This window comes from Lissotriton vulgaris, chromosome 3_1, assembly GCF_964263255.1.
Source record: "Lissotriton vulgaris chromosome 3_1, aLisVul1.2, whole genome shotgun sequence".
Classification (NCBI taxonomy): Eukaryota; Metazoa; Chordata; class Amphibia; order Caudata; family Salamandridae; genus Lissotriton; species Lissotriton vulgaris.
The window spans coordinates 1,426,318,522-1,426,345,800 of NC_141689.1; the positions used below are offsets into that span (position 1 = coordinate 1,426,318,522).

Genomic DNA, 27,279 nt, shown 5'->3' on the forward strand with positions numbered 1-27,279 from the left:
TGGCGGTGTTACACTAAGCAGATATACACATAAGAACAAATCTTATAAAATGCAAGTACAAAACCGAGTTATCCGGGGCAGGGCCAGGCGTCTGGAATATAGTGTCACTGTGCTCCAGTAAATACGCCGTGAGAGGTGCCAAAAATCTTTTGAACAAGACCTGGCAAGCATTTCCTCCTCATAAGTCTTTATGGTGTCTCTGCAGTACACCAGATCTGCTATCCATTTCTGAGTCGTTGGGCAGAGCTTACTGTCCCAGTTCATAGACACCCTATGCTTTGACACCAGTAATGCTATCACCAGCAGTGGACGGAAGGTATCTTGTGGAGAAGACCCAGAATGCACACCTGCACAGAGAGCTCAATTTCACCCTGTGTAGCCCCACACAGGATGTTTGCTACCTGTACCCAATAGTCTCTAATTTTCGCACAGCTGCACGCTAAGTGTACAAAGTCCGCTTCCTGCGTCCCACACCTACGGCAGGCAGAGTCCACCGCAGACCCTGTCGTCACGGCTTCTGAGGTGTGTGATATGCCTGATGAGTGTATTTTAGGTGGATAATGCTTTGGTGTCAGCATGTCTGTGAGGCTGCAGCAAGCCGTCCAGTCCTCCTGGGCAAGAGATGTATCTAGTGACTGGTTCCACATTTCGAGGGCTCTGAGGTGGGTTGGGCACCCTCTATTTGGATTGTGTGATAAAGTCGGGCCACCAAATGTTTCCTGGTAGGTTCTGTTATTATCATCTGTAGTGAGGCCAGGGCTGGGAGCTCTGCTGGGAAGCTAGGGCATAGAGCTTTGATGATCGCCCTCAGTCTATGATAAATGAATCTAAACAGCAGTGTTTGATTGGTGATATGGTGTAGTGTGGATGCTTCCACAAATTGCCATTAGATACATAAATCACACATTGTGCTGATGCCTGCATCACGTAACATGGTAATACTACTAGCATGCTGCGTCGCTGACAGCGCGGGGTGATTAGCAAGCGGCATGGCAGGGGCGTATAATGGCAGCTTACTAGTCATGCCTCCCAGTTGTCGCCATGCTTCAGCGGTGGCCTGTATGGGGTTTATTTCGGAGCGGGACACTTCCTTTCGCTTGTGGGGCAAAATGTGTTGTAATGGTATGGGGTGAGCATCCCCTTCCTCCACAGCAAGATGAGGCAGATATTGCACCAGGTGGGATCAATTGTGGGCATAGTGTGCCTGTGTGCACAGATAATAGAGTTTAAAGTTTGGGCGGCTAACCCACCCTAATTGTAGGGGAGTGACAGCGTGTCCCAGCTGATCCTCACCTGATTCCCCGCCCATACTATATTGTTAATATGTGTTTGTAGTGTTTTGAAAAGGTGTTGAGCTTGGGTAATCTGAATATTGGTGAATAGATAAAAATGTGTGTAGTGTGACCATTTTTATAATGGCTATCCTATCTGCCAATGTTAAGGAGAGTGTGGCCCATTTGTCCACCTGCTCCTCAAGTTTGTCAATTGCCCTCCCATAGTTCATGCTGATGACTTCTGCTGGCTCCCTGTGGATCCAGATTCCCAGGTATTTTATAGGATCGGTCTGCCACTCTGAAAGATATTCCAAGGAGGAGGCCTGGGTACACTCAGTGAGGGAGACAATTGTGGATTTGTTCCAGTTGATCTGGAGCCCTGAAAACCCCTCAAATTGGATATACTCTCTCAAGAGTCTCGACAAGTTATTTTGCGGTTCTGTCACATAGAGCACCATGTCGTAAACGTAGAGAGATATCCTTATTTGGCGTTGGTGAACTCTGAGTGCTGCGTCCACATACTTTTGTTGAATTTTACAGGGCAGGGGTTCTAATGCTATAGTGAAGAGCAGTGGGGAGAGCAGGCAGCCCTGCCTTGTTCCACGTCTAATCTGCACCAGTTCTGGTACCTGCCCATTCACTTTAATTCTGGCCACTGGGTCTGTGTAGAGGAGTTTTATCCAGTTCAGGAACATACCCAGCATACTCATCCTCTGCATTATGGCAAAGAGATAGCCCCACTCCACCGAATCAAAGGCTTTGGCCCGTCTAAAAGGACAGCCGCCGCATCCAACTCCGGTATTAAGACATGTTGGATGCGAATATGGTGCGGTCGAGCGGTCTGGGATGAATCCCGATTGATCCAGGAGTACAATTGAAGACATTAGTGGTGTCAGTGTGGCGGCCATCACCTTGTCCAGTATTTTGGCGTCGGTATTGAAAAGAGACAGCGGGCGGTATGAGTCCCATCTGTCTGGTGTTTTGTCAGGCGTAAGGAGCGTGATGATTAGCGCTTCTCTAAGTGTGGGAGGGAGAATCTGCTTCTCATATGCGTCATCGTACATGACCAAGAGGTGCGGGTTGATCAGATCGCTATATGCTTTGTAGAACTCGTTTGTGAGTCCGTCAAGACCTGGCGCTTTGCCATTCGGCAGCGATCTGATCGCCTCTTGAACCTCCGGGACTGTCACTGGTTGAGTTAAATATTCTCTCTGGCCATCAGACAGCCATGCCAGGGCTACAACCGCTAGGTACACCGTCAATTCTGCCATGTCTGTGCCCCCTGTCGATGTATACATGCTACTATAGGCTGCAGCAAAAGTGGAGGAGATACCTGCGTTATCGAAATGGGTCATCCGCTATTTCAGGTATTTGCATTACTGTGTGTTGTGTGCTTCTCATTTGTATTATCTGGGCTAGGGTATGTCCTGAATGGCCACCCTCACCATGGACCCTAGCGGTGTGCCTCCTTGTCAAGTGTTTAAGTTCATCTTCTGCAAATTTGTTGTATAGCGTGAGTTGTTCCTTGATGTGACCTAGGACATCCGCGTGATGCATGGTCTCATAGTCTGCCTCTAACATTTTGATGTTCGCCTCTATGTTCTGTAGTTTGGAGCTTATATCCTTCAGTATTCCTGCACTGGTGCTGATGCATTTCCCCTGGATAGTGGCTTTGAATGCTTCCCATACTATTCCCGGGTCCTCGACCGACCCCACATTGATCTGAAAGTATTCCTCCACTGCCTCCCTTATAGTGTCGCTGTAAACTGAGTCCAGCATGGACTTGGCATTAAAACGCCATATGTATTGAGGTGGTGTGTATGTGGGTATGTCCACTACCAGTAACACATGTTTGTGTTTGGAGAGCGTCCGTGGGAGGTGTCTGACGTCCGTCAACGATCCATTGGCGCGTGTTGTGACCAGCCAATAGTCCAACCTGAACTAGCTGGTGTGTATGGTAGATGCCTATGTGCCCTCTCTTGTGTCCGGGCGGCGGAGTCGCAATGCGTCCACCAGGTCAAACTCGTCCATGCATGCCCATACCTCCTTTGCGGCCTGTTTGTGGTGCTCTGTCGTGTTCAGTGACCTGTCTTACTCCGAGTTTAGTGTTATATTTAGGTCGCCCCCCCCCATATAAGATCTGTGTTAGAACAACTGCTCTCACAATACTGTTGCTGTGCGACTCATAAGCATAAAATGAAAAACATAAACATACAAAACTAACAGTCTCGCCCCCCCCCCCCCCCCCCCCCTCCTCCTCCCACTCCCGCATCCCAACTATGCTGGAGAATGTCCCCTGTACCAATGTACCCTGAAAAATGTCTAATACATTCTCTTTACTATGAACAACTGAGTATACAACAGTTTGGGGCTTACCCATGGATGGGGTGCGCCAGAGTCCCATCTTACTCCCCTGTTGGTTAGTGGGTGGGCCGTGAGCCCTGTGTGGCAAACTGTACCAGCCAGTGCTGTATGCAGGTAGGTAGTACAGCTGAGACGTGATGGTGTAGATGTTTCAGTTCTTTTAATGGTGGAGTCGTACTGGGGGTCTTGGCTCGCATGGCGGTACGGCAGAAGGTGGTATCAATCTTCATCGCTTGAGTGGTGACTTTGCCGATCCCCTTTCAATAGAAGTTGGTATAGGCCTTGGCCGCCTTCGGAGTGGCGAATATCTTGTCTTTTCCTTTGTGCATTATTTTGAGGGGGGCCGGATAGAGCATGGCATATTTGATGTAGGCCTTCTGCTGTCGGTTCTTGACTTGTTGGTACTCGCGTCTGGCCGTCTGCACCGCCATGGTGAAATCAGGGAAAAATTGCAGCGTGTTTCCTTGGTGGATGATGGTACCCATTTGCTTGCTAACCTTAAGACTGTAGCGCGGTCCCTGTAGTTTAAGAGTCTGGCCACAATCGGACGTGGTTGTGACCACGGTGGTGGTCGAGGCGTAAGAGTGAGATGCGCTCGTTCGATTATTAGCATGGGAGATAGTTCTTCCGCTCCAAAAATATTGTTCAGTAGTGTTTTGACGTATTGCTCCATGAGCCCCGTATTTTTAGACGTTGTTGCGCCTGGAGCGTTCCTCTAACTCCTCGTTCTTAGCCTGTATTATGTCCATCACCTTCTTCATGTTGAGGGTTTTCGTTTATAGTTCTTGCGCGGCGTCCTCCGTTGTTGAAAAACGGGCTTCCATGTCTGTGATCCGGTTCGCCTGTTGGTCTAATTTGGTGGCTATGCGATCTATGCGGAAATTTAGGTGGTCAATCTGAGGTTCCGTGAGAATCGTAATGACGTTTTGGACTTGTTCGAATATGGACGAGTTTGGTATCTACGGTGAAGTAGTGTGGCTCACTGGTTAGAGGCGGCAGACCCGAGAGCAGAGGACGGCCCGGGACCAGGGTTCGATTCCCGGCGCGGCAGGTTTCTGGACCAGGGTCAACGGACTCGATAATTCTCTCGCCTCGGTGCCCACTCTGATCAGCGATCACACTCGGCAACTCTGGGCATTAGCTTGCCTCATCTTCACTAACGGCCCCACCAGACCGCCGGGGATGCCTGGTCTCACCCTGGAGATACCCATTAAGGGACCATCTCTCAGGGAAGCCAGGAAGGGTTTCGCAGCAGTCGAAGCGCCTTGGGACCCTCCGGGTAAGTAGTGCGCTATATAAATGCCTATACATACATATACATACATACATACGAACCGCAAATGACAAGTTTAGTGGGTGTATACGTTTTCGCTACGCTGGCCTGAACCGTTTGTCTTATTCGTGGGTTTCTCCATCTGAACCCACGGGTTCCATTTTAGATACGGCATCCATTTTGTTTCTTGCCCTCAAGTAGTCAGCGAACGGACACTGTCCGCTTCGTGACCCTGGGATTCCCAAGCTCTTGCGGAAGACACGTGTTCTTTTGAGGATGTCTTTATGACGAGGGGGATGACACTGCAAAGGCAGGTGGCACCGCTCGGGGCTCATCCTGCCGTGCCGGTCTATTGTTTCTGTTGTGCATGCATTAAGCACAAATCCTTTGATCCTGCAATCATGCTTCCGATATTGCCCCCCTACACTCTTTTCCAATCTGTTTTTCGTCCTTGTGCTTCCTTTGCACCTGTTTCTGTCCCTTCTCTTAACTCGTTTACAGCCAGAATGGAATGTACTTAATGGTGGGATAACGTGCTTTTACAGTTGGGAACCAGCGATGCTACTGTAATTATGTTCCGGGCTTCTGAAGACATGAAAACGACCCTTTTGAAATTTACTGTGGGAACTGAGTTGTAATCTTTTGTTTGCCATGTTGTGCAATGACGAAAACGTGTATAAAAGGAGTGATCCACTTTTGCAATTTGAAGCAGTCTCTCAGAAACTACACGTTGTGTACTTCTTGCGATTTCTGTATCCCTGCAGTAAATAAACGCTGATCTTTGACGCCGCAGGAAGTGTCCCGTGTCTCTGTGTTTTGTATGCCGGAACAGGTAACCCACAAAGGTTTCAGGTGTTGTCCCCTGGCACCGCTGGGCCTTAGAATAGCCCAGTCCTTCAGTTGGCGCCCAACGTGGGGCGGCATCAGCGGTACCGGTCCAAAGCCCGACGATCGTGAGGAACTTCGTGTGAAATCTCCGAGGGAAGGTGCACCCCGCTTCATCGATCCTGTTGTCGAAATAAGTGGTCCGAAGACTTTTCCCGCGAAGATTCCCGCCTCCTGACGGCTGCGACGGACTGATGCCCTGACTGTCGACCTGTTTTGGCGCCTGGCGTAGTCCTTTGTACGGCGAGACAATAGACGGGCCTTCCTGGTGACGCCATTGCTCTTTCAGTTAAGTATTTTGTGGGTCGCTCCCAGAGTCCTTAGTCGTTGTTGTTGAAACTTGGTTGTTTGCATGGTTCCATTGCATTTGTGGTTCTTAGTTATTAGTTCTTAGTTGTTGGGTTTTTATTTGACGATTGCAATTGCCAAAAACCGAGGGTCTTGCATTTTTGCGAGGACATCGTAATTCGATAACCCTTGAAGTTTGTAAACTCGGTTAGTGTGCACGATGCCTGGCCGTAGTTCTTTGTTTGGTTGCTTTAAATATTGCGGTGCGAATTCCCGATTGGAGGACTCATGTCCGATACCTCCAGTTGGAACTCCGATCTATGAGCTCTATAGTCGCCATGGAGTAGGTCATATCATATATGATGATTATTGGATCCGCTACACTAAAGATGATGGTGTCCTTAGTTGGCCACCTCATGGTAGTTTCGAAACTGCTATTTTGGATTATCTCGAGGCAAAGTTGTTTAAAAAGAAATCTAGGCCGGCCATGTTTGATTCCTTTCGGTTATGGCGAAAAGAGGCCAAGCAGAAAGAAATTAAACAGATCAAGAAAAATAAGAGGGAAGGTATCATTACTTTGATGAGAAATGCAGAGCAGTTCCAGCGAGACAAAGAAGAGAAGGAAAAGGAAGTTTTTGCAAGACTGCAACACATGGCGGTGGATAAATGTTATCCTGTTTTACCGTCGAGTTCCGATAAGAAGGGAGACGAAGCGGTAGAGGACCCTTTGTTGTCCTATCTACTGAAATCACCACCTCCATACGCACAGGATACTACAGCCCCCGTGGTTCCGCCTGTTCCTCAACCTGTTGTTCCGGCAGCTGCTGGTCAGCCTGTCGTTGGTCCTGTTCCTCCGAATCCTCTTGTTCCTCAAATTGTCCCTGTCCCTTTACCCGCTCTTCTTCCTACTGCTCCTTTGCCTGTGCCTTCTCAGCCTATTGTTACTACTACTCCTGCTGTCTTGACTACTCCTACTGTTCCTACGTTTACCCCTAATGTTGTTGCCCCTGTACTTCTCTCCTCTTCTCCGTCTGTTCGTAGTCGCATACCTAATGCTGTTGCTACTCTTTATTCTCCATTTGGACCGATCCTTGGGTTCGATGTTTCTGATGTCTCTCAAAGACGATGTCAAATTCCAGGTGGTAGGGAAAGTGATACGTTAGTGAAAATGACGCGTAAATGGATTAGACATCCTGCTAAATATACTTTGCGTGTAGTTTTTGATACGTTCTCTCAGTTCAATGTGCCTACGCAAAGATTTGTGTTCGAGGAAATGTGCAAATCCCTACGAGAGGAATGGGATAATGATGAGGTAGACAATGTCCCACCTGAAATGACTGAACTCCGGAATCAGTTTTCTAGTGGTATGATTGTGGGTAGTAATGTTCGACGTGCTTTAGAGCGTCTCCTCTCCTTTCGATCTACAGTACAACCTCGAGCATTGTTTAAAGACGAAACTGAGGAGTGGATGACACAGCCTGGTCAATATCCTATGCGAGAAGTTCCCCCAGTATGGATGCTAGGTGATGCTCAAGCTAACCCTGCAATTTTGCCACATTTCCAGAGAGTCTGGATACACCTCCCATGGAAGCGTTCAGAAGTTTTACAGGTGAAACAATCTTTGCCTGACCCCCGGAAAAACCCGTCAGGTTATTATAAGGAGTTATCCCAACTTGTGGATGCTACTGTTATGAACCTTGCCGATATTGACATGTTGTTTGGTAACGTAGTACCGCAACCGATTTGGGCAAAAATCCGTCAAGAGAATCACGCAGCTGAGTTAGGCGGTGATTGGGCTGCTCTTGTAGCAGCTGATGGACTTCAGGTTGGTGGAGCTAAGCCTGAACAGTTAATCGCGAATCTTCCCCAAAGAATTATTACGCTCATGAAAACACTTATGCCAGCGATGAGAGTTAACTGGGATAAACTGTCTGCGTGCAAGCAAAAGAAGGACGAGAGTGTCTCCGATTTCTTTACCAGATTTGAGGAGGCATTTATCGATCATAGTGGTCAGAACATGAGCACTGAGGGAGGTCAGCGCCTGTTTGTTGATAAATTTGTATCGAATTTGTTGCCTGAACTAAGCAACAAATTGAAAAATTCCGAAAGTTTGTGGGCTGTTTCTACCACTGCTCAAATATTGGCCACGGCTCAATATTACGAAAATAGAGAGAAGGAGGAAAATGATTGTGCGGATAAGAAAACGAAGGATCTTAAAACTAAAGTTCTGTTGCAGCAAGCGTATCCTCCGCGCTCGAATCAAACCGATGCACAGCAGCAAAATCGATCGCAATCAGTCTTTTAGGTCGCAGTCGCGTACTGACTCCTCTACACCGAGATCTATGCTTGGTTATAATCAATGCGCTTATTGTAGGGGTGAGAGCCATCTGAAGTTTAATTGTCCAGTTTTGCGTGACCGAAACAATGGTGTTTCGGCCCGAGGAGGTCGTAGTGGTCCTCAACAGGCTTCACGTGGTAGAGGTCGTGGTGTTACTCAAAATCAGAATGAGCGTTCTACTACTTCATCAGATTCGAACAATTGCTTTGATCAGCGCAATTCATCGTCAGGCAGATCTGCACAGTATCATGTGGACGACTGTTACGTCGAGCATGATATCGATGCTGATGGTAATTACTAGGACAGCCATAGACAAAGAGAGGGAGTAGTATCAGTTCCGGTTGATCAGAGAGGGCCTTACGTCGCAGTTGCCACATCGGGCGTAGTTGAGCCTTTTCTGTTGGACACTGGTGCAGCGAAAAGTTCCATCATGCATTCGAAACTCCCTGGCGCACCTTTGTCTGGCTTTACGAATGTTTCCGTTGGATTCTCTGGCGCCCCCGTTAGAAATCCGGTTTCTAGCCCTTTGCCCCTTACAATTGGGCCTCGTGAGCTGGAAGCTCCTTTGATTTTGACTACTGGTTGTGGTGAGAATCTTTTGGGCCTGGATTTGTTAAAACGGTTATATGCGACCCTGTACTGTTCTCCTGCGGGAGTGGAGCTTACATTGTGTCAGAGAGTGATCTCTCCTATGTACTTGTCATCTGATAAGCTCCCACCGGAATTGAGTTCTCTTCCTAAGTCTTTGTGGGCAACAGGTCCCAATGATGTGGGCCTGTTGGACATATCACCCTATGTTGTCCAATTGAAATCGAATGTGCGATTACCACGTATTCCCCAGTATCGTATCTCTCTTGATGGTGAGCGAGTGCTATTAGCGATCACTTACGATTTGATCGATAAAGATGTCATCGAAGAAACTCGGGGAAATGTGTGTAATAGTCCTGTGTTGCCTATTTTGAAATGAACTGATCCATCCAAGCCCCCTGTGTACCGTTTTGTCATTGATTTACGGGAGGTCAATAAAATTGTGATTTCACAATTTCCTGTGGTGCCTGACATTACGGCTTTACTGACTCTGATTCCAGCCTCTGCCTCTTGGTTCTCAGTGATCGATTTGAAGAATGCTTTCTTTAGCATTCCGATTGCTGAGGAAAGCAGAGATCTATTCGGCTTCTCATTAGGTGGTCGTAGCTTCAGGTTCAAACGCGCTCCTCAGGGCTACTGTGAGAGTCCATCGTTCTACAGCCAAGCTCTGAAGAGTCAACTTGATGCGTTTGTGTTACCGGCTGGTGCGGCCTTGATTCAATACGTTGATGACTTATTGGTGGCTGCTGACACTAAAGAAATTTGCAAAACTGCTACAGTATCGCTGTTACAGCATCTCTGTGACTTACACCACAAGGTGTCACCTTCTAAGTTGCAATATTGTTGTCAAGAAGTAACCTATCTAGGTCACTTATTGTCAAAGGAGGGAAGAAGGTTGACCCCAGAAAGAATTGCAGCGATCGCTCGAATGACTGTGCCTACAACTCAGAGAGATGTGCGTGCCTTTTTAGGTATCACGTCATACTGCAGGCAATGGATTCCAAATTTTTCATTGCTAGCGAAGCCATTGGTAGCCCTCACGTGCAAGGATGTTCCAACTCCTTTGCCATGGACTGAAGAGTGTCAGAAAAGTTTTTCTGAATTGCGTGATGCGTTGTGTTCGGCTCCTGTGTTAAGTACTCCTGACTACAGTAAGCCGTTTACACTATACGTTCACGAGAGAGAGGGTTGTGCGTTGAGTTTTTTGACGCAACAATTTGGCGGTAAGCAGCGTCCATGTGCATATTTTTCCTCGACCTTGGACCCAGTAGCAAGAGCATTGCCGAGTTGTCTAAGAGCGACAGCGGCGGCTGCGGTGTCCATCCGGCAATCTGCAGGATTGGTCATGGATAATATGCTTACGGTGATGGTTCCGCATGCAGTTGACACTCTTTTGAACCGTACAAAAACTCAACACTTGACAAGCCCAAGGTTGTCTGGTTACGAGTTGACGCTTTTGGCAAGTCATATACAAATCAAGCGCTGTAATGTACTGAACCCGGCAACATTGTTGCCGACTAATATGGAATCAGATGATGTACCACCACATGATTGTTATTTACGAACTGAGGAGGAAACGAAGGGTCATGTTGACCTAAAAAATACTCCATTGGCAGACCCCGATGGTACTTTGTATGTTGATGGTTCATGTTTTAAGTTGCCGAATGGTGATGTGACGACTGCGTATGCTGTGGTGACTTTGAGTACGGTTGTGGAAACTGCGAGATTGAGTCAGAATTCCGCGCAAGCGGCAGAGTTGATTGCATTGACGAGGGCGTGTGTTTTGTCTAAGGGAAAGCGAGTGAATGTGTTTACAGATAGTCAATATGCCTTTGGCGTTGCACATAGCTTTGGTCGACTGTGGAGAGAAAGAGGATTTATGACATCGCATGGTACGAAGATCCAACACGGACAACTCGTGAACGATCTTTTGGAAGCACTCACATTGCCTAAGCAGGTGGCAATCATTAAATGCAGCGCGCATCGAAAAGTTACGGATGATGTTGGTCGGGGTAATGCGTTTGCGGATGAGATTGCTAAAGAGACAGCTAAGAATCTTGCAACCCGAATGTATGTTACGAGTTCAGTAAGGTGGCCGGTAGAGACTGGTATGTGTGAGGACACTGTTGAGAGCGTGAAAGCGATTCAGAATGAGGCCACTGAAACTGAAAAGACTAAGTGGAAAGAAAGCACGGGAAGGTTAGATGCCCATGGGTGTTGGGTTGATTTGTCGGAATGTCAGAGGTGGATGTTACCGGATGCATATGTGCTAGCCGTTGTGACTATGGCGCACGGCTCGTCACATATTAGCGCGAAAGGTATATGTAAGTTGTTGTCCCCTATATGGAAGAATGATGGTATTGCTAAATGTGCTGAGAGAGTGGTTAAGAATTGTATGGTGTGTTTGATGTATAATCCTGGCAAGGGCACTCCCACTCCTCCAGGCCATTTTGCTCCTCCTACATGTCCCTTTGAGGTTATCCAACTGGACTTCATCCATATGGAGAGATGCAATAACCTGAAATATGTTTTAGTTGTGGTTTGTGCGTTCTCCAGATGGATTGAGGCCTACCCTCTCAAAGATAATACTGCCCTGTCCACAGCGAAAGTCCTGCTGAAAGAATACTTTCCTCGGTATGGATTGCCACGGATTGTATGGTCGGATAACGGAAGTGAGTTTGTGGGGAGTGTGATGAAGAGTGTGTGTAACGGCCTTGGAATTCGACAAAAATTCCATAGCGCCAATCATCCCCAGTCAGCGGGTTTGGTTGAAAGGTACAATGGTACTCTGAAACTGAAACTTGCGAAGATTCAAGCTACGACTGGTCTGTCATGGCCTGATGCCTTGCCTTTGGCTCTCTTGTCGACCAGGGCGACTGTACACTCTCGAGTAGGGCTTAGCCCATATGAGATTGTGTTCGGCCGTCCTGCGAACATTTGGGGGGTTCCGAGGCCTAAGGCCTTTGATAGTCTTGAGTATCCAATGTTAATTGATTATCTTCATGATCTGACTGCTAAACTGAGGTTAATTCATCAACAGGTCTTTGAAGCACTACCGGCACAGACAGAGGGTCCTGGACATCGGCTCCAACCGGGTGACTGGGTTGTCACCCGTAATTTTGGTAGAAAACGAAACTTGGAGCCGAGATTTGTGGGTCCGTTCCAAGTCCTGCTGGCTACAAGGACTGCAGTTCGATTGGAAGGCCAAAAGATTTGGGTGCATGCCACCCACACCAAAAGGGTTCCGATCCCTTTGCCAGCAGATTCTTGGGTGAGGACTGGTATTGCCGCAACGGAAACAGAGACCCCAGCACGCTTCGTGCCGTTCAGTGATGCTCAACCTGTAGGAAACGATACTTTGCAGCCAGATACATCTGTTGAACCATCAGCATTGGAGAATTCGAGACTTGAACTGTCATCTGATCGATTGAACGCTGTCTCACAAACTGAACAATTATTTGAAGAGCAGACTCGACCTGGGAAAAATCGATATTTTCTTCGTTCTCGTAACAAAGACTAATAAAAGAAATCCTTTTTGTTTTTCCCTTTTGAATTCATATTACCCCCTTACTGTTGCCATGAACATTATGAACAATTGCATCCTCTATTATTCTTGAGTTCTTTCTACGTATGTTTTCTTCCACAGCTAGGAGATTTGTATTAAAATTGAATGTGTGATTAAGAAAACCTTTCATCTGGGTTGACCGTAGGGCCGTGCGGGTACTTCCTTCTGTTTAGCAGGTTCCTGACACTAGGTCAGTTACTTTTGTCGATTCCTGGGAACTCCTGGGAATTGATAATCGCTACTCAGAACTAAGTGCGTTAAGAACGTTACGGACGGTTTTTAGAGGATGGAATTCTCAAAGTTGTCGGAAGTAGAGAGGATGTCGGCTCAAAGATCGAAATTACATAGGGTTGTACGAACAAAATGCTTTCTGTTTCAGGTATTCCTGCTGTTTCTGACTGTTTCTACACTATTGGTGGGTGGAGTGTATTTTGGAATACAGTCGTTATTACCTTCCACTTCACCTACTTCTTCTTCTCCTGAACTGAACTCTATTCCCACTGTTTCTCCACATTCCTTTCATCCTCTGCCCCAACATGAACAGGTTAGACGTGCGGAATTCATGAATAACTCCTTTGTTCAGCTCCTACATCAACATCAGTTGGTGATGAATACTACTAACTGTTGGGTGTGTGGGTTAATGCCACATACCATGGATAGGGGTATTCCGTATTTGGTTCTTCCGTATAGCTCCCAGGGGTCAGCTCGAGCACTCAAAACTATGTTCCGTAGCGCACTAGATTCCTACCCCCACCGAGAGCCACGCTCTGCAAACTTTGGTCCCGGCGCGTACCACAAGTCTTTGGCAATAGCGATTGCTGACTTAGATAGAGATATTTTTGATGCATCGCTTATTCCAGAGGAAGAGGTGCGAGCATACAAGGATCTGAGTGAGGCTGAGTATAGTATGTCAGTGGGTGATAGACAACTTAAGAGCTCGTCTCCGATCTGGATCGTACCCCACCTCGGTAATTTCTGCTTGCAAGGTCGTGGTCGAAGTCCAAGAGCTCATCTTGGGGAGAGTGCTTGCACTGAAACGTATGTTTTACCAATGCTCTCTTCCCCTGTTTTCCTGACTGCCAAGGGTACATACTTTGTATGTTACGACCGCGCATATACATGGTTGCCCCGTGACTTCTCGGGCATCTGTTATATTGTGAATCTTTTGCCACCGACTTTTACAGTTGCCTCGGGCTATCATAAGACTAGAGTTGTGAGAGGCGTTATTAGCAAAGAGGACACTGCCGGTCAAGAAGCAGGAGACTTCTTTAAGGGTTTCCTGCCGTTTTGGGGACCTATGGTTAATAGTAAGAACCTGAGACAGTTGACTCGAGTGGTAGAATCGACTGCTAATATAACTGCAAGTGCTCTTGGTAATCTAACAGCAGAGCTTCAGGCGGATAGACTAATGACGTTGCAGAACCGTATGGTTCTAGACGTTGTCCTTGCAGATAGAGGTGGTGTGTGCAAGGTGATCCATTCGAGCTGTTGCATTTTCATCCCTGATAACGCTCCAACTGTATATCAAGCCATCTCGAAGTTGCATAAGATCTCCGAGTCCATACACGTGGACGTAGGTGATTGGACGCTACTAGGATGGTTTTGGGGCCTGATGTCGACGTGGGGTTGGAAGATTCTGATGATCATTGGGGTTGTTGTAGCGTTTCTATTCACGTGTTGTCTTTGTGTACAGTGTGGTCCTGCCTTATGTGGCCTTTGTGCTACAACGTGTATAAGACGGTCATCTGTTACCAAGGAGGCATTGATGGATAGAATAATGTTGTGGTCGTGGTCGAAGTCCAAGAGCTCATCTTGGGGAGAGTGCTTGCACTGAAACGTATGTTTTACCAATGCTCTCTTCCCCTGTTTTCCTGACTGCCAAGGGTACATACTTTGTATGTTACGACCGCGCATATACATGGTTGCCCCGTGACTTCTCGGGCATCTGTTATATTGTGAATCTTTTGCCACCGACTTTTACAGTTGCCTCGGACTATCACAAGACTAGAGTTGTGAGAGGCGTTATTAGCAAAGAGGACACTGCCGGTCAAGAAGCAGGAGACTTCTTTAAGGGTTTCCTGCCGTTTTGGAGACCTATGGTTAATAGTAGGAACCTGAGACAGTTGACTCGAGTGGTAGAATCGACTGCTAATATAACTGCAAGTGCTCTTGGTAATCTAACAGCAGAGCTTCAGGCGGATAGACTAATGACGTTGCAGAACCGTATGGTTCTAGACGTTGTCCTTGCAGATAGAGGTGGTGTGTGCAAGGTGATCCATTCGAGCTGTTGCATTTTCATCCCTGATAACGCTCCAACTGTATATCAAGCCATCTCGAAGTTGCATAAGATCTCCGAGTCCATACACGTGGACGTAGGTGATTGGACGCTACTAGGATGGTTTTGGGGCCTGATGTCGACGTGGGGTTGGAAGATTCTGATGATCATTGGGGTTGTTGTAGTGTTTCTATTCACGTGTTGTCTTTGTGTACAGTGTGGTCCTGCCTTATGTGGCCTTTGTGCTACAACGTGTATAAGACGGCCATCTGTTACCAAGGAGGCATTGATGGATAGAATAATGTTGCAACAACATCTGATTGATTTGATGAATATCGAGATCGATTCTGATATCGACTAGTGCTTGCCTACATGAGGGCAAAAGGAGCGTCTGAGGTTCCGTGAGAATTGTAATGACGTTTTGGACTTGTTCGAATATGGACGAGTTTGGTATCTACGAACCGCAAATGACGAGTTTAGTGGGTGTATGCGTTTTCGCTACGCTGGCCTGAACCGTTCGTCTTATTCGTGGGTTTCTCCATCTGAACCCACGGGTTCCATTTTAGATACGGCATCCATTTTGTTTCTTGCCCTCAAGTAGTCAGCGAACGGACACTGTCCGCTTCGTGACCCTGGGAGTCCCAAGCTCTTGCGGAAGACACGTGTTCTTTTGAGGATGTCTTTATGACGAGAGGGATGACACTGCAAAGGCAGATGGCTCCGCTCGGGGTTTATCCTGCCGTGCCGGTCTATTGTTTCAGTCGTGCATGCATTAAGCACGAATCCTTTGATCCTGCAATCATGCTTCCGATATTGCCCCCCTACACTCTTTTCCAATCTGTTGTTCGTCCTTGTGCTTCCTTTGCACCTGTTTCTGTCCCTTCTCTTAACTCGTTTACAGCCAGAATGGAATGTACTTAATGGTGGGATAACGTGCTTTTACCGTTGGGAACCAGCGATGCTACTGTAATTATGTTCCGGGCTTCTGAAGACATGAAAACAACCCTTTTGAAGTTTACTGTGGGAACTGAGTTGTAATCTTTTGTTCGCCATGTTGTGCAATGACGAAAACGTGTATAAAAGGAGCGATCCACTTTTGCAATTTGAAGCAGTCTCTCAGAAACTACACGTTGTGTACTTCTTGCGATTTCTTTATCCCTGCAGTAAATAAACGCTGATATTTGACGCCGCAGGAAATGTCCCGTGTCTCTGTGTTTTGTACGCCGGAACAGGTAACACACGAAGGTTTCAGGTGTTGTTCCCTGGCACCGCTGGGCCTTAGAATAGCCCAGTCCTTCAAATCTTGCCATCGATGGTCAACAGACTTTGTTGCACCGCCACTAGAGTGGCTGCGAGTGTGTCCAGACTAGTGCCTTGTTCGTCCATGCTGGACGATGTGTTGCCAATAGCGGGGGTGACTTTTTTCGATTCACAGGTTGAATTTTGTCTGGTTATCCCACCTGAACATGCTGCTGGTATCTACTGCGTGAGAAGCAGCTCCCGTGGGGGTCGAATGTGCTTCTGTGAGTCTGTTCCAGACAATGTTATCAGGCTCCCTTGTGATTATGTGGCTCCCACGGCGATGTTATTCTGCAGCCTACAGTTGAGCCGATTCTTCGTACCCCTATGCTGCTGTGTTCCTGCAGCTCCTGAGTTGTGGCCAGCCACTGTGTGTCCCTCACTTACTTTCTGCCCTGTGCTGGGAGCATGTGAACCTCAACGCTTATGGCGTGCAGGGTGGCACGCTTGTTTTTCTCCCTCCTCTGCCTCCTCTGGTAATGAGTGGTGTAGGACGTTGGTGCAACTTGTGAAGGTATCCACCTTGAAGGGGGGGACCTCTCCAATTGATCTGACCACCCTGAACTGGTGGCCCACTGTAACCGAGCCCGGTTGGCCCTGCCGCCGCAGGTCACACTCTGCAATGTGCGGGCTGGTTTTGCTGGCCGGTGTGCCGCTTTTGGCAGTGTATAGTTCTTCCAATTGCCCTGCTAACAACAGTGTCTTGGGCCCCAGACGCCGCCTCCAGCGCTGTTGTGTGCAGCTTGGGGCTGTTGGGCAATTCTGCTACCACCTATAACAATGGGTGGGTGGCGTACTGCAAACCCGGTCTTTAGGCCCTCTCGGGTCTAGGCCCATCAGCTTACATGAGCCCTGCTCTTGCCTGTGCCTTCGCGCTCTGATGGGGGTGGCCCCCGGCGTTCCAGATCACAACACTGGGGGTTAAAGCCACCGCACCTGTGATTGTGCGCTTGTTAGAGCACAGACTCTGTCGTGCGGCACTTATCGCGCTGTGCCCCACACAGCAGTCGCCAATGTGGAGTGAAGTCCTCTGCCAGCAGCAACTGTACTGCTGGATTCTGGGCCACAGTAGGTTTCACGCCGCAGGCCTGGGTGGATGTGTCAGGGCCTGGGACCTCTTTGTTACCAATTCTGGCCGGTCGTCTCTAATCCTCTCCCAGGCCGTGGCGGTAAGCGGGGGCGCCAATACGGGGGGTGTTCAGGGCTCAGACCCGTGTTGGGGTGTTATGCAAGGTGTAGAGGCCAGGGCAGGGTGTCGCACAACTTACTTCTGCCAGCATCACCAGTGTGTTGGAGCCTCGGCCGCTATCTCGGCAGCCTCCGTCGGGTGTTGATCCGTCTCCGCTCAGGTCAGCCCGCCCCAGTACTGTGGTGCGATGTTGCGGGTGCCGAGAGCGCCGTAGAGCAGCTTGGTTGCCGCTTACCTCCGCAGGCCTGATTCCCGTCGCGGTCGCTACGGGACGGCCGCCATTAGTCCAGCCGTCTCAGAATGCCTCGCTCTATGACACCAGGGTGCTGATTTTGGCAAATCTTTTTGGCTTCTTCATGCGCCCTCGGTATTTCCAGGGGCTCTCCACACAATTTCACGCTGTTTCTCTGGCTTTGAAGCAGGATTATAATGCATTGTTTGCTCACAGCCGGCCGAGCTGCACTATAGTGCGGCCATCTTGCCGTGGGATCTCTAGCGCCCCCCCGGTCAATTAATATATAAGTTTGTTTAGTTATAGGATACATTTTTATTATATTTCATGAACAGTATATAATATATTAATTTAAAAACAGGAATAATGTCAATGCTGGACAGCCAGTTGTGGAATCTTCAGAAACTTGATAAAATGTTGTCCATTACTTAGACATTGTACACCAGTAATATTAAAAAAGCAAGTCCATTGTATTTAATAGTAAAGTAATGCTGATGGCTGTGCTGAATAATTCAGAAATATTTTTGGAGGTCACAAAATGCACCTATAATCTGTCTCAAGGTAACCTGGACTGCTGCTGTCTTTACTGTGGCATCCTATTATGGTTTTCATTGCCCGGCCTCTCTTTCTAATTGTGGTCATGCAAAAGGTGGCATTGCTATTCTCTTGTCAATTGGTTGTGACTGGATTACTGTTCTCATTCCATGTCATATCAGCTATCTTCTATGCCTGAGGATTGATTTTGCAGAAAGGAATTACGTGGCTACTCCCTGCTTCTGTTCAAAATTTATAATACCATAGGTCAGCAGTATAATTATATCCATACTAATATATTTGAGTTGATAAACTTAACAGTTGACAGAAAAAAAACTCTTTAGGTCATCTCCAGGGATTTAAATGTCAAGGTTTCTAACAAAGAAATGCAAGATATTGGAAATACTGAATTGGAATAAAGTTAGAATATTCTGGAACCCTGGTTTCCAGATGGCGGCAGAGCAAATAAACACGGATATCCTTTACTGGCGGTATTGAAGCCTTAAGGTGCTATAATTATGATTGGAAGAAAGGCTTCCGATATTTCATCTGTGGCTACATGTTTTGGCCAGACGGGTTTCTCTATTGTAAATTATATAATAACCTGTTTGGTATTCGATCATGTTTCAGAAATAGAGATTGTAAATGTGACCCGCCCTCATCATGTCTGCCTTCGGACAGTAATTGTTATGCCCACTAAAACACATCTGATCGTTCCCCGGAAACTGGTGAAGGATTAATAGATGTTTAAATGAAAAGTGCAAGACTACACACAAATCTTCGCAATATTATGTTTTTTAATAATTTAGTTACCTCTTTTGACATTGTATCATTTCACATCTGTGCCGATGACCATATTTCTTTGTATGAATCAATTACGTCTGCCTTTGTGCAATTTGACTATCCAACAAGCCTCCGCCGAGAGTTGAAGGATTCCAACTGGTAACAGATACGCAGACAGTTTCTCATATTCTCCTCAGTTCTTATACGAATATTAAAACCCTTCAGGAAGAATCATAACGGGGTACGGGCAGTTAGGGGGAAAAGACAGTAGGAGCGGAACTGGTATCATCTTCACCATGCTTCACAAAATAACAAACACCAGATGCTTTTGGCTTATTGAATCCGTAAATTGCAGCTTCAAAAGTAAATCTGATTGCTGTACAAGATTGGATAGACTATAGTATACGTCTTTACAAAGAGCATATGTCTCCAGAGTTTAGTTCTCTGTCCTGCTTCCAGATTACTCCCCAGAATCACTATCAAATATTTGGCTATATACGGAAAGCGAGGTTGTCTGACGTCATGGGTCTAGATTAGACTCTGATTGCTGTTGACACCAACCTGCGGACAATTATCACTAAATACTCATTCGGGCCCATGAACCACACACACACAATCTGGTCCATGAAACCCTACTGGGGATCATTTTTGGGGCTAAATCTATATGTCTGTTTACCTCTCAGCCTTAAGCCTATTAATACTAAGCCCTTTTTCTTTACAAATGGATCTATATTATTTGATTTTGTTTGGTACTGATGACATTGCGTTTACCTGTTCTGTTCATTAATAGCCACAGACTCGTATAAGGTTTAAAGGTTTTATCAGAATTTTCTTTTAGTAAATCAAAGACCAATTACAGTGTTAACGCCATCATTTTTGAAGAGGTAAGAATTTATTTATCTAAATTAACTATACATTTTCAATGACCAGTACCTAAGAAAGAGAGGATAGAGCGAAATAGTTAAATTTAAGTAGGATGGTGCGAGATCGGTCCCCTCTGGCCAAGAGTTATGGACCCCTTATTAAATTCAGGTGATAGGTTCATGACAGGACAGGTAGCCTCTTCTGCATTCGACGCCTGCGACTCACCCCTCTCTTATGCTAATTCCCTCCTCGATTCTTCCGGGATCTCCTTTCTAATTCTATTACCTACTCGATTATTTCGCGATCTTGCTTCCCGTAGTGTGCCTTTGAGTATGACATAATGGTGTCCTTGATCGGGTTCCAAGACTTGAGCTCATGACTCCGGAGTGGTCTCTACTGCACATGCGGATGAGTGTCACATGAGTGTCAGCCTTAGCTCTCTTTTAAGGCCCAAATACGAACTAATAGAGAAGTCAAAAAGACAAGATGTTAGATTCAAATAAAATGATTTCTTTGTATACCACTTATCTCTACTCTAATCCCATATAATAATAAAGACTATTTATGCATTAGCACAATGACAGACCAGTACTTTGTTTGCCGCCTGTGCCTGGAGCGTGACCACAATGCTAAGACCTGCCCCGATTGTTGTGCCATGCACCACAAGGCCTATAGGGGAGCGGTCCCTCAAGCCCCTACCACTCGAGATGAGACGCTGCAAAGGTCTCCATCCCAATCAAGAGGAAAGTCCTGAGATCGTCACTGAGCCCAAGGTTCTCTTCACACGTTAAGTCATCGGGCCATTCAGATAAGTCTGACAAGCAAAAGAAGAGCAAGAAGTCTTTTACTTCGCCCCATCCATCTTGGTCTTCAGAGGAGACAAGGGAGTGTCGGCATGCGAGGCTGGGCTCTTCGGTAGAGCCTAGGTCGGCTCCATGTCTCCTCGAGGTTCTGGGATCTGGAGCAACCCCAGCTCACTTCGGGAGTTTTATGAGGTCATGAGCCTCATATTTGAGTGGTCCGTCCCCACCAGCAGGCCCTTGGGCCCCGTGGGTTTGGGAGGAACCCTTACTGGTTCTCTGCCAGTGGGTCCGACCTGGCACCAGTCTGGCCCCTTAGATCCACAGATGGATCCAGACTGGTGCTGTTCATACCATCTCGACCTTCCCCGGCACTGCCAGCACCCTCTGTTCGGATCCCCAACCTGACACTGCTCCGGCGTTAAATGGAGCCATGCCTTCCAGACCAGAGCCTGAGACCTATTCCTATGGCTTTGGACTCTGGGAGGATTGGGAGGGGTCGCTAGACCCTAAAGAATACCAGCTGATCTATCTCAACATCGACTGGTGTGAGGACTTTGCGGATGTCAATGGACTGCACACTTACCCAGATATTGCATGCTATGTCCTCCTACAGTGGCTATGGAGGAGGGAGTGCCATTTGCTTTGGTAGTGCGAAAGGTGGCCGATGTCATGAACCTTAGCCTGCCCTCAGTGGCAGTCAAGACAAATGTCTTGAAGAATGTGCTTCAGCTCAGAGTGACCCCCTCAGAACAGCTCCTCCCATTTAATGAAACCATTACTGACGTTCTGCATGGGACTTGATTTGAGTCCAGCACAGGGGATCCTGTGAACAGGATAATTGCCCACCACCACCGCCCTGCACAGGTGACCCCAACTTCCTCACCCAACACCCTAGCCTCTACTTACCATATAAATCATGATGCATTCCCTACCACCCCACCGGATTGGGAATCCAAAAGGCTGGACACCTTAGGCAAGAAAATATTTTCTTCACCAGCCTGGCTTTGCGGTCTGTGAATACTGCGTGCCTTTTGGGCCATTATTACCATGCTCAGTGGGGTTCGGTTGTACAGGTGCTTCCCATGGTTCCGGAGAAGGCCAGGCCTTGCTTTCCTAAGCTGTTGCTGAATGGAGAGATGCAGCTAAGTTCACAATCAGATGTGGACTAGTTATCACCGACTCACTAGGCAGAATGATTTAATCAATGGTGGCCTTATGGCACCAAGCTGTGAACTGGCTTTTTAGGGCATTTCCAAGCATTGCTTATAGACATTTCCTTTGATGACTCTCGTCTCTTCGGACGGACTCAGGAACGCTTTAAGGACAGCAGAGCTGCAGCCAAGTCCTTGGTCCTTTCCATTGCCCCTCTCCAACCTCTGTCTGCCTTTCTCTCCTTTCGTGGCAATGAAAGGGGGCTTTCCAGCTGCATCTTTACATGCCGAGCCACCATGGCACACAAGCTTCCCAGCCTCTCCATAGCTGAGGATGCAGTATCCACAGACCTCGTGGGTTGGGCAGCCAAAGGTTGAGCCAGTCAATCACCCCCGGCACCAGCAGCCTCCAAATCCCTTTAGTTAGTCCTCTTAACATAATGGGCACCCAGTGGGCGGCAGGATACTCCATCACCTGCCCCACTGGAGGTCTGTAACATCATACCGATGGGTTCTTCAAATTGTCCAAAGGGGCTACCCCCCTTCACCCATGCCGCAGGCTAACAGAGGACCATCTTACCTTGCTCCACCAGGAAGTGAAGGCTTTCTTGGCCAAGGGAGCCATAGAGAAAGTGTCAATGCCAGAAGTAGGTTGTGGTTGCTATTACTGCTACTTTCTGGTTCTCAAGAAGGATGGAGCCCTTAGTCCTATCTTAGATCTGCACCCTCTCAATTTCTTCCTCAAGAAGGAGAAGTTCACCATGAGTTAGCTGATACAGAGTTTTTCCGTTACAGACAGGTCAGCCATGCACTATACTTCCTTATCCCGAGGGGCACATCACTTCCCGAGACGTCCCTGCTAGAGGACAGAATACTGGATGGCCACATTTCAGATAAGACCATTTCATTGATTTATAATAAATTAATACACAACATGGAAGATCCCCTTTCAGCACTGCGACAAAAGTGGAAGGCAAATGGCTTAGAAATGGATGACGAGGACTGGCAGGAGGCGAGAACATCTCCTTGGGTGGTGGCCATTCCAGCTCGGTTACGACTAGTTCAGCTTAAAATCCTGCACAGGATATATATGACCGGCCCCCGACTAGTACAGATGGGGAGAGCGGAAACAGGTGACTGTTGCAGACGTTGTGGCCAGACTGGTAGCTTCTTGCACACTATATGGGAATGTACACTCATTCAAACCTATTGCAGGGAACTACACGCTGTGATGAGGGCTGTCCTTTTTGTTGCCATCTACCCTGAAGCACGCAGATGCTTGTTAAATATATGGGAACTGACCGACCTCACTATCCATCAGATGCAATGGGCCACTTTGAGTTTAATGCTCGCCAAACGAAACATTGCTCAGCCTTGGGGAGCAACAACTCCCCCTACTCTTGAGGCATGGGATTCTAGTGTGGACTGGTGTATGTTTAGAGAAAAGACAGTGTATACTCCTCGTGGCTGTGCCAAAAAATGGTACCGCATATGGTCACCATGGAACTCCTATCGAGGAAATATTTGTGCTCCCGCACAGAGTATTGAACATGACGATTTGTTTCCTCCTTGAATGGTCCTTACTGTAAGTGTAATGTGTAACGATGTTGCCTCTAAATGTCATGCATACATTGATATCAAGCTAATTGTTATATGCTACTATGCCGATGTTGGTTAAATAAAAAGATTTTCCCAAAAAAAGGAGAAGTTCAAAATGCTCACATTTGCTCAAGTCCTGTCTGCCCTGGATCTGGGAGACTGGATGGAAGCGTTTGCCTTGCAGGATGCATATTTCCATATTCTCGTCCTGCCTGCTCACAGCCGTTACCTGCGGTTCAAGGTGGTCCATGTGCACTTTCAGTGCTTCCTTTTGACCTAACAAGCACCTCTTGGGTTTCACCAAGGTGATGGTGGTGGATGCAGCTCATCTATGGAGATCAGGGGTGCAAGTCTTCCCCTTTTAGCCAACTGGCTGTTGAAGACGGGCTCACCCCAAGCTGTCGTCTCCCACCTCCAGACCATGGCAGACCTCCTGCATTCGCTGGGCTTCACTATCAATAAGGGGAAGTCGCATCTGACTCCCTCTCAGACGCTCCCTTTACTCGGATCTGTTCTGGACACGCTGCTGTTTTGTGCCTATTCTCCCGGACGTGAGCCCAGGATTTTCAGGCTATGATACCGATGTTTCAGCCTCTATCCTGGATTTCGGAGAGAATAACTGAGGCAGCTCAGACTCATCACCTCGTGTATCCTGCTTGTGACACATGCCCACTGGTATATGCAGGCTCTGCAGTGGGACCTGAAGTTTCAGTGGGCACAGCATCAGGGAAATATCTCTGACATGGTCCAGATCTCGGTGGGAACTTCAAAAGTGGTGGTTAAAGAACTGCGATTAGGTCAGCGGCCGACCACTCGCCTTTCCCCAACTCACAGTGGTGACAGATGCGTCACTCGTGGGATTGGTGGCCAGCTGGGATAGGTGAAGATCAGAGGCTTCTAGGAAGGCCAGCAAAGTTGTTCAACATCACTGCCATGTGGTACTGCACAAAACAGGGTGGGTGTGGTCGTGGACCCTTAGTCAAAAGGCCCTGCATCTCTGGACATGACTGGAACCTCAGGACATATCCCTGGTGGTTGAACTCCTGGTGGACTCTCTTTACGCCAGGGTGGATGAACTCAGTCCAAGATGCCTAGCAGATTACAAATAGTGTCTCTACCAGGAGCTGGTGCAAGGTCTATTTCAGCAATGGGGAGACCCATGGTTAGGTCTGTTTGCCATCGCAGAGAACGTGCAACGTCAGCACTTCTGCGCTTTGGATTTTCCAAGGTGGCTCTCGCTTGCAGATGCTTTTCGCCTTGAGTGAAGCTCAGGCCTCCTGTACACCTTTCTGCCCATACCACTCCTACCCAGTGTTCTCGAGCAGATTGGGAACGGCCCGTCCCACGTCATCCTTGTGGCTCTGGACTGGGCTTGGAGGGTTTGGTATCCTGAGCTGATGAGCATGGCCATTGATTCTCCGATCAGGCTGCCTCTTCAGCAGAATCTTTTGTTGCAGCAGCAGTGGAGGGTTCTCCACTGACCCTGTCAACTCTGCCTACATGCGTGGAGATGAAGCTATGACAGTTGCAAGCTTTCCATCTTCTGCCCGAAGTCTACAATGTTATTTTGGCAGCCAGGCATCCCTCCTCCAAAACGGTATACACCTGCCTTTAGGGCAAGTTTGTTGCATGGTTTGCTGAGAAGCAGGTTGATCCTATTTCTGCTCCCCTCTCTCAGGTCCTTCTTTTTATCCTTCCCCTTGCCTAGTAGGGCTCTGCTCTGGACACCTTAAAGGGCTACCGTTCTGCTATTTCAGCCTTTCTGTGGTTGTCTGACCAGCCATCCCGCTTCAAATCGCCTATTGTACCAAAGGTTCTTGAAAGTTTTGCAACATGTGTTTCCTCCTTCACCTTTCTCCATGTCTCAGTGGACCGTAACTTAGTCCTGACGTTTTTGATGCGTACTCCCTTTGAGCCCATGCACAACTGTCCTCTCAGGCTGCATAGCTAGTTTTGTCTTCAAGAGTTGTTGCTGTTCTTTCTCTTGTCATATATAATGCATAAATCATGAGAATATACATGTAATATTCTAAATTAAGAATTGTCAAAAAATATTCTAACATTAAACAGAATATGCCTCTAGTCTTGGCGTCACTGTTTGTTTGTACCTTCTGTCACTTTGTGGTCCTGAAACACATATTTTTGTTCCTTTTAGCTAAGAATATTGTACTTGCTGGAATAAAGGTGAGTCTAGTTTGTTTATGTTCCTGAAATTGTAATTGGTTTGTATTTATTGGTGCTATTCTTAATCTAAATTCTGCCCTTATATGATAATTAAATTACAGATAATTATTTGTTTGCCTCTGTTACTTGATCACCGGAATTACACCTGGATAGAAAGGACCATCATGGGTGATTGATGCCATGATATTTAAATTACTGTACAACTGTATACCTACTTAGTCCAGTGTTAGCTTCAATGTTTAATACATTATTTTAATTTAAGTACCGGAAATATACATATATTTTTTGTGTAACATACTTGTTTCTTTGTTATGTACTACAAGATCTGCTTATTGGGGTAATTTCTGCCCCACACTCGCGTTTCTTGTAACTAAAGCTCTGGGCTTCTATTACAGAAGTTGCATTCTGTTCCTGTACCCCTTGTCTCTGTGACCATACTCCTGTAACCTATCTCTACTTTGCGCTGGTGGACTTCAGCTTTTTTGCATAATCTTTGTTGTAGAATTGGTATCCAGTCAAAAGAGCAGAATCCTTTGATTTTGTGCAGATTTCCTCCTCAGGCTTCAACATGTTTCAAATGATTGGGGAAATATATCAAGGATTTCCTAAGGCCTATCAGTGGAGCCTGGGATTCCATAGAATAGATTTTTGCCACAGAAAACAATGCTCAAGGCCTAAAGTTTATATGTCTAGGGGACAGCAGATTGAGATCCCCTTTCTGATGCTTCACCTGCTGGTTCAACAGGGGAAACAGCTGATTTCTGTAACCATATCCTGTCAGTCAGTTTTCCTGTCAGTATGAAGGTATGCAGGCAACATTTTGAGGGGAACCTCCTTACACACTCTGATGTAGACCCTACCCAGCAAAAAGATTTGCATCTGTAGTTGGCCTTGCTCGTTCATAAATCAATTGACTTGATGGTCTTGTGTGACATCGTTTTGCTGGCTTGGAAAACCGTGCATGTGCTACCAATCACATTTGCCAGAAAGATTGAAGAATAACAGGTTATCTGTTCTGAAGAGCCTCATGTAATCTCCCACATGGACAAGGTTGGAATGACAGAATTTACCTTCTGAAGAACAAAACTTTAAATCAATACTTTGTCCTACTGGTCTTTGTTCTTAAAACCATGCTTCTAAGGTTGAAGAGATTTTGCAGAGTAAGGAAGTGTCCAGAAAGCTCTTACGGTTTACCTCGAAGGTACATAGCTTCTAAGACTCCCTGAACACCTTGTTTTTGAGTCTGACAACACTGTTGAGGGGTGGGGAGTTTGTTGTATTTCCACATTTTATGACATCCAAGGAGTTAAGGATACTCAGAAATTACTTGCTCATGCCACCAACGCAAAAATAATATTGTAGGCCTTCCAAAGGTATGACACTATCTCAGGTATTTTATTTGTATGGGAGCTGTCTGGACAACTGCATGATGTTTATTTATTAGATGTGGCTTTTAACATGAAGTTATGCCCAAACCATTTGTTTAAAACTTTATTGGATGCATACTGGATTGTCGGTTGTTTGTCACATCATCATGGCTAGTACTTTGGTTGATATATATATATATATATATATATATATATATATATACATATATAGATCTATATATCACTAGCGGTCACCAGTAGGTATTTATAGTTAGGTCCTAGTTTCTATCAAAATGGTGATTATTAGTTGCCTATATCTGTGACCCGAGTTGATGAATCTTCATTCATTTTTTTCCCAAAGATTAGCCTGGTTCTTTACATGGGGTCCGGAAAGTTTTGGGGTGTTTCGTGTAGCGAGGGCCGA

The 27,279-nt window shown here is 46.9% G+C and overlaps 1 protein-coding gene across 2 annotated transcripts in view; it reads left to right on the plus strand.

Moving 5' to 3' along the window:
• Window positions 1–27,279, plus strand: part of UBA6 (ubiquitin like modifier activating enzyme 6) — a 1,035,692-nt gene that overhangs the window by 51,090 nt on the left and 957,323 nt on the right. For both annotated transcript variants that reach the window (XM_086961917.1, XM_086961916.1), the window contains exon 4: window positions 25,460–25,488. In XM_086961917.1, the coding sequence (XP_086818043.1) occupies window positions 25,460–25,488 (29 nt within the window). The remainder of the gene's footprint in view (window positions 1–25,459; window positions 25,489–27,279) is intronic.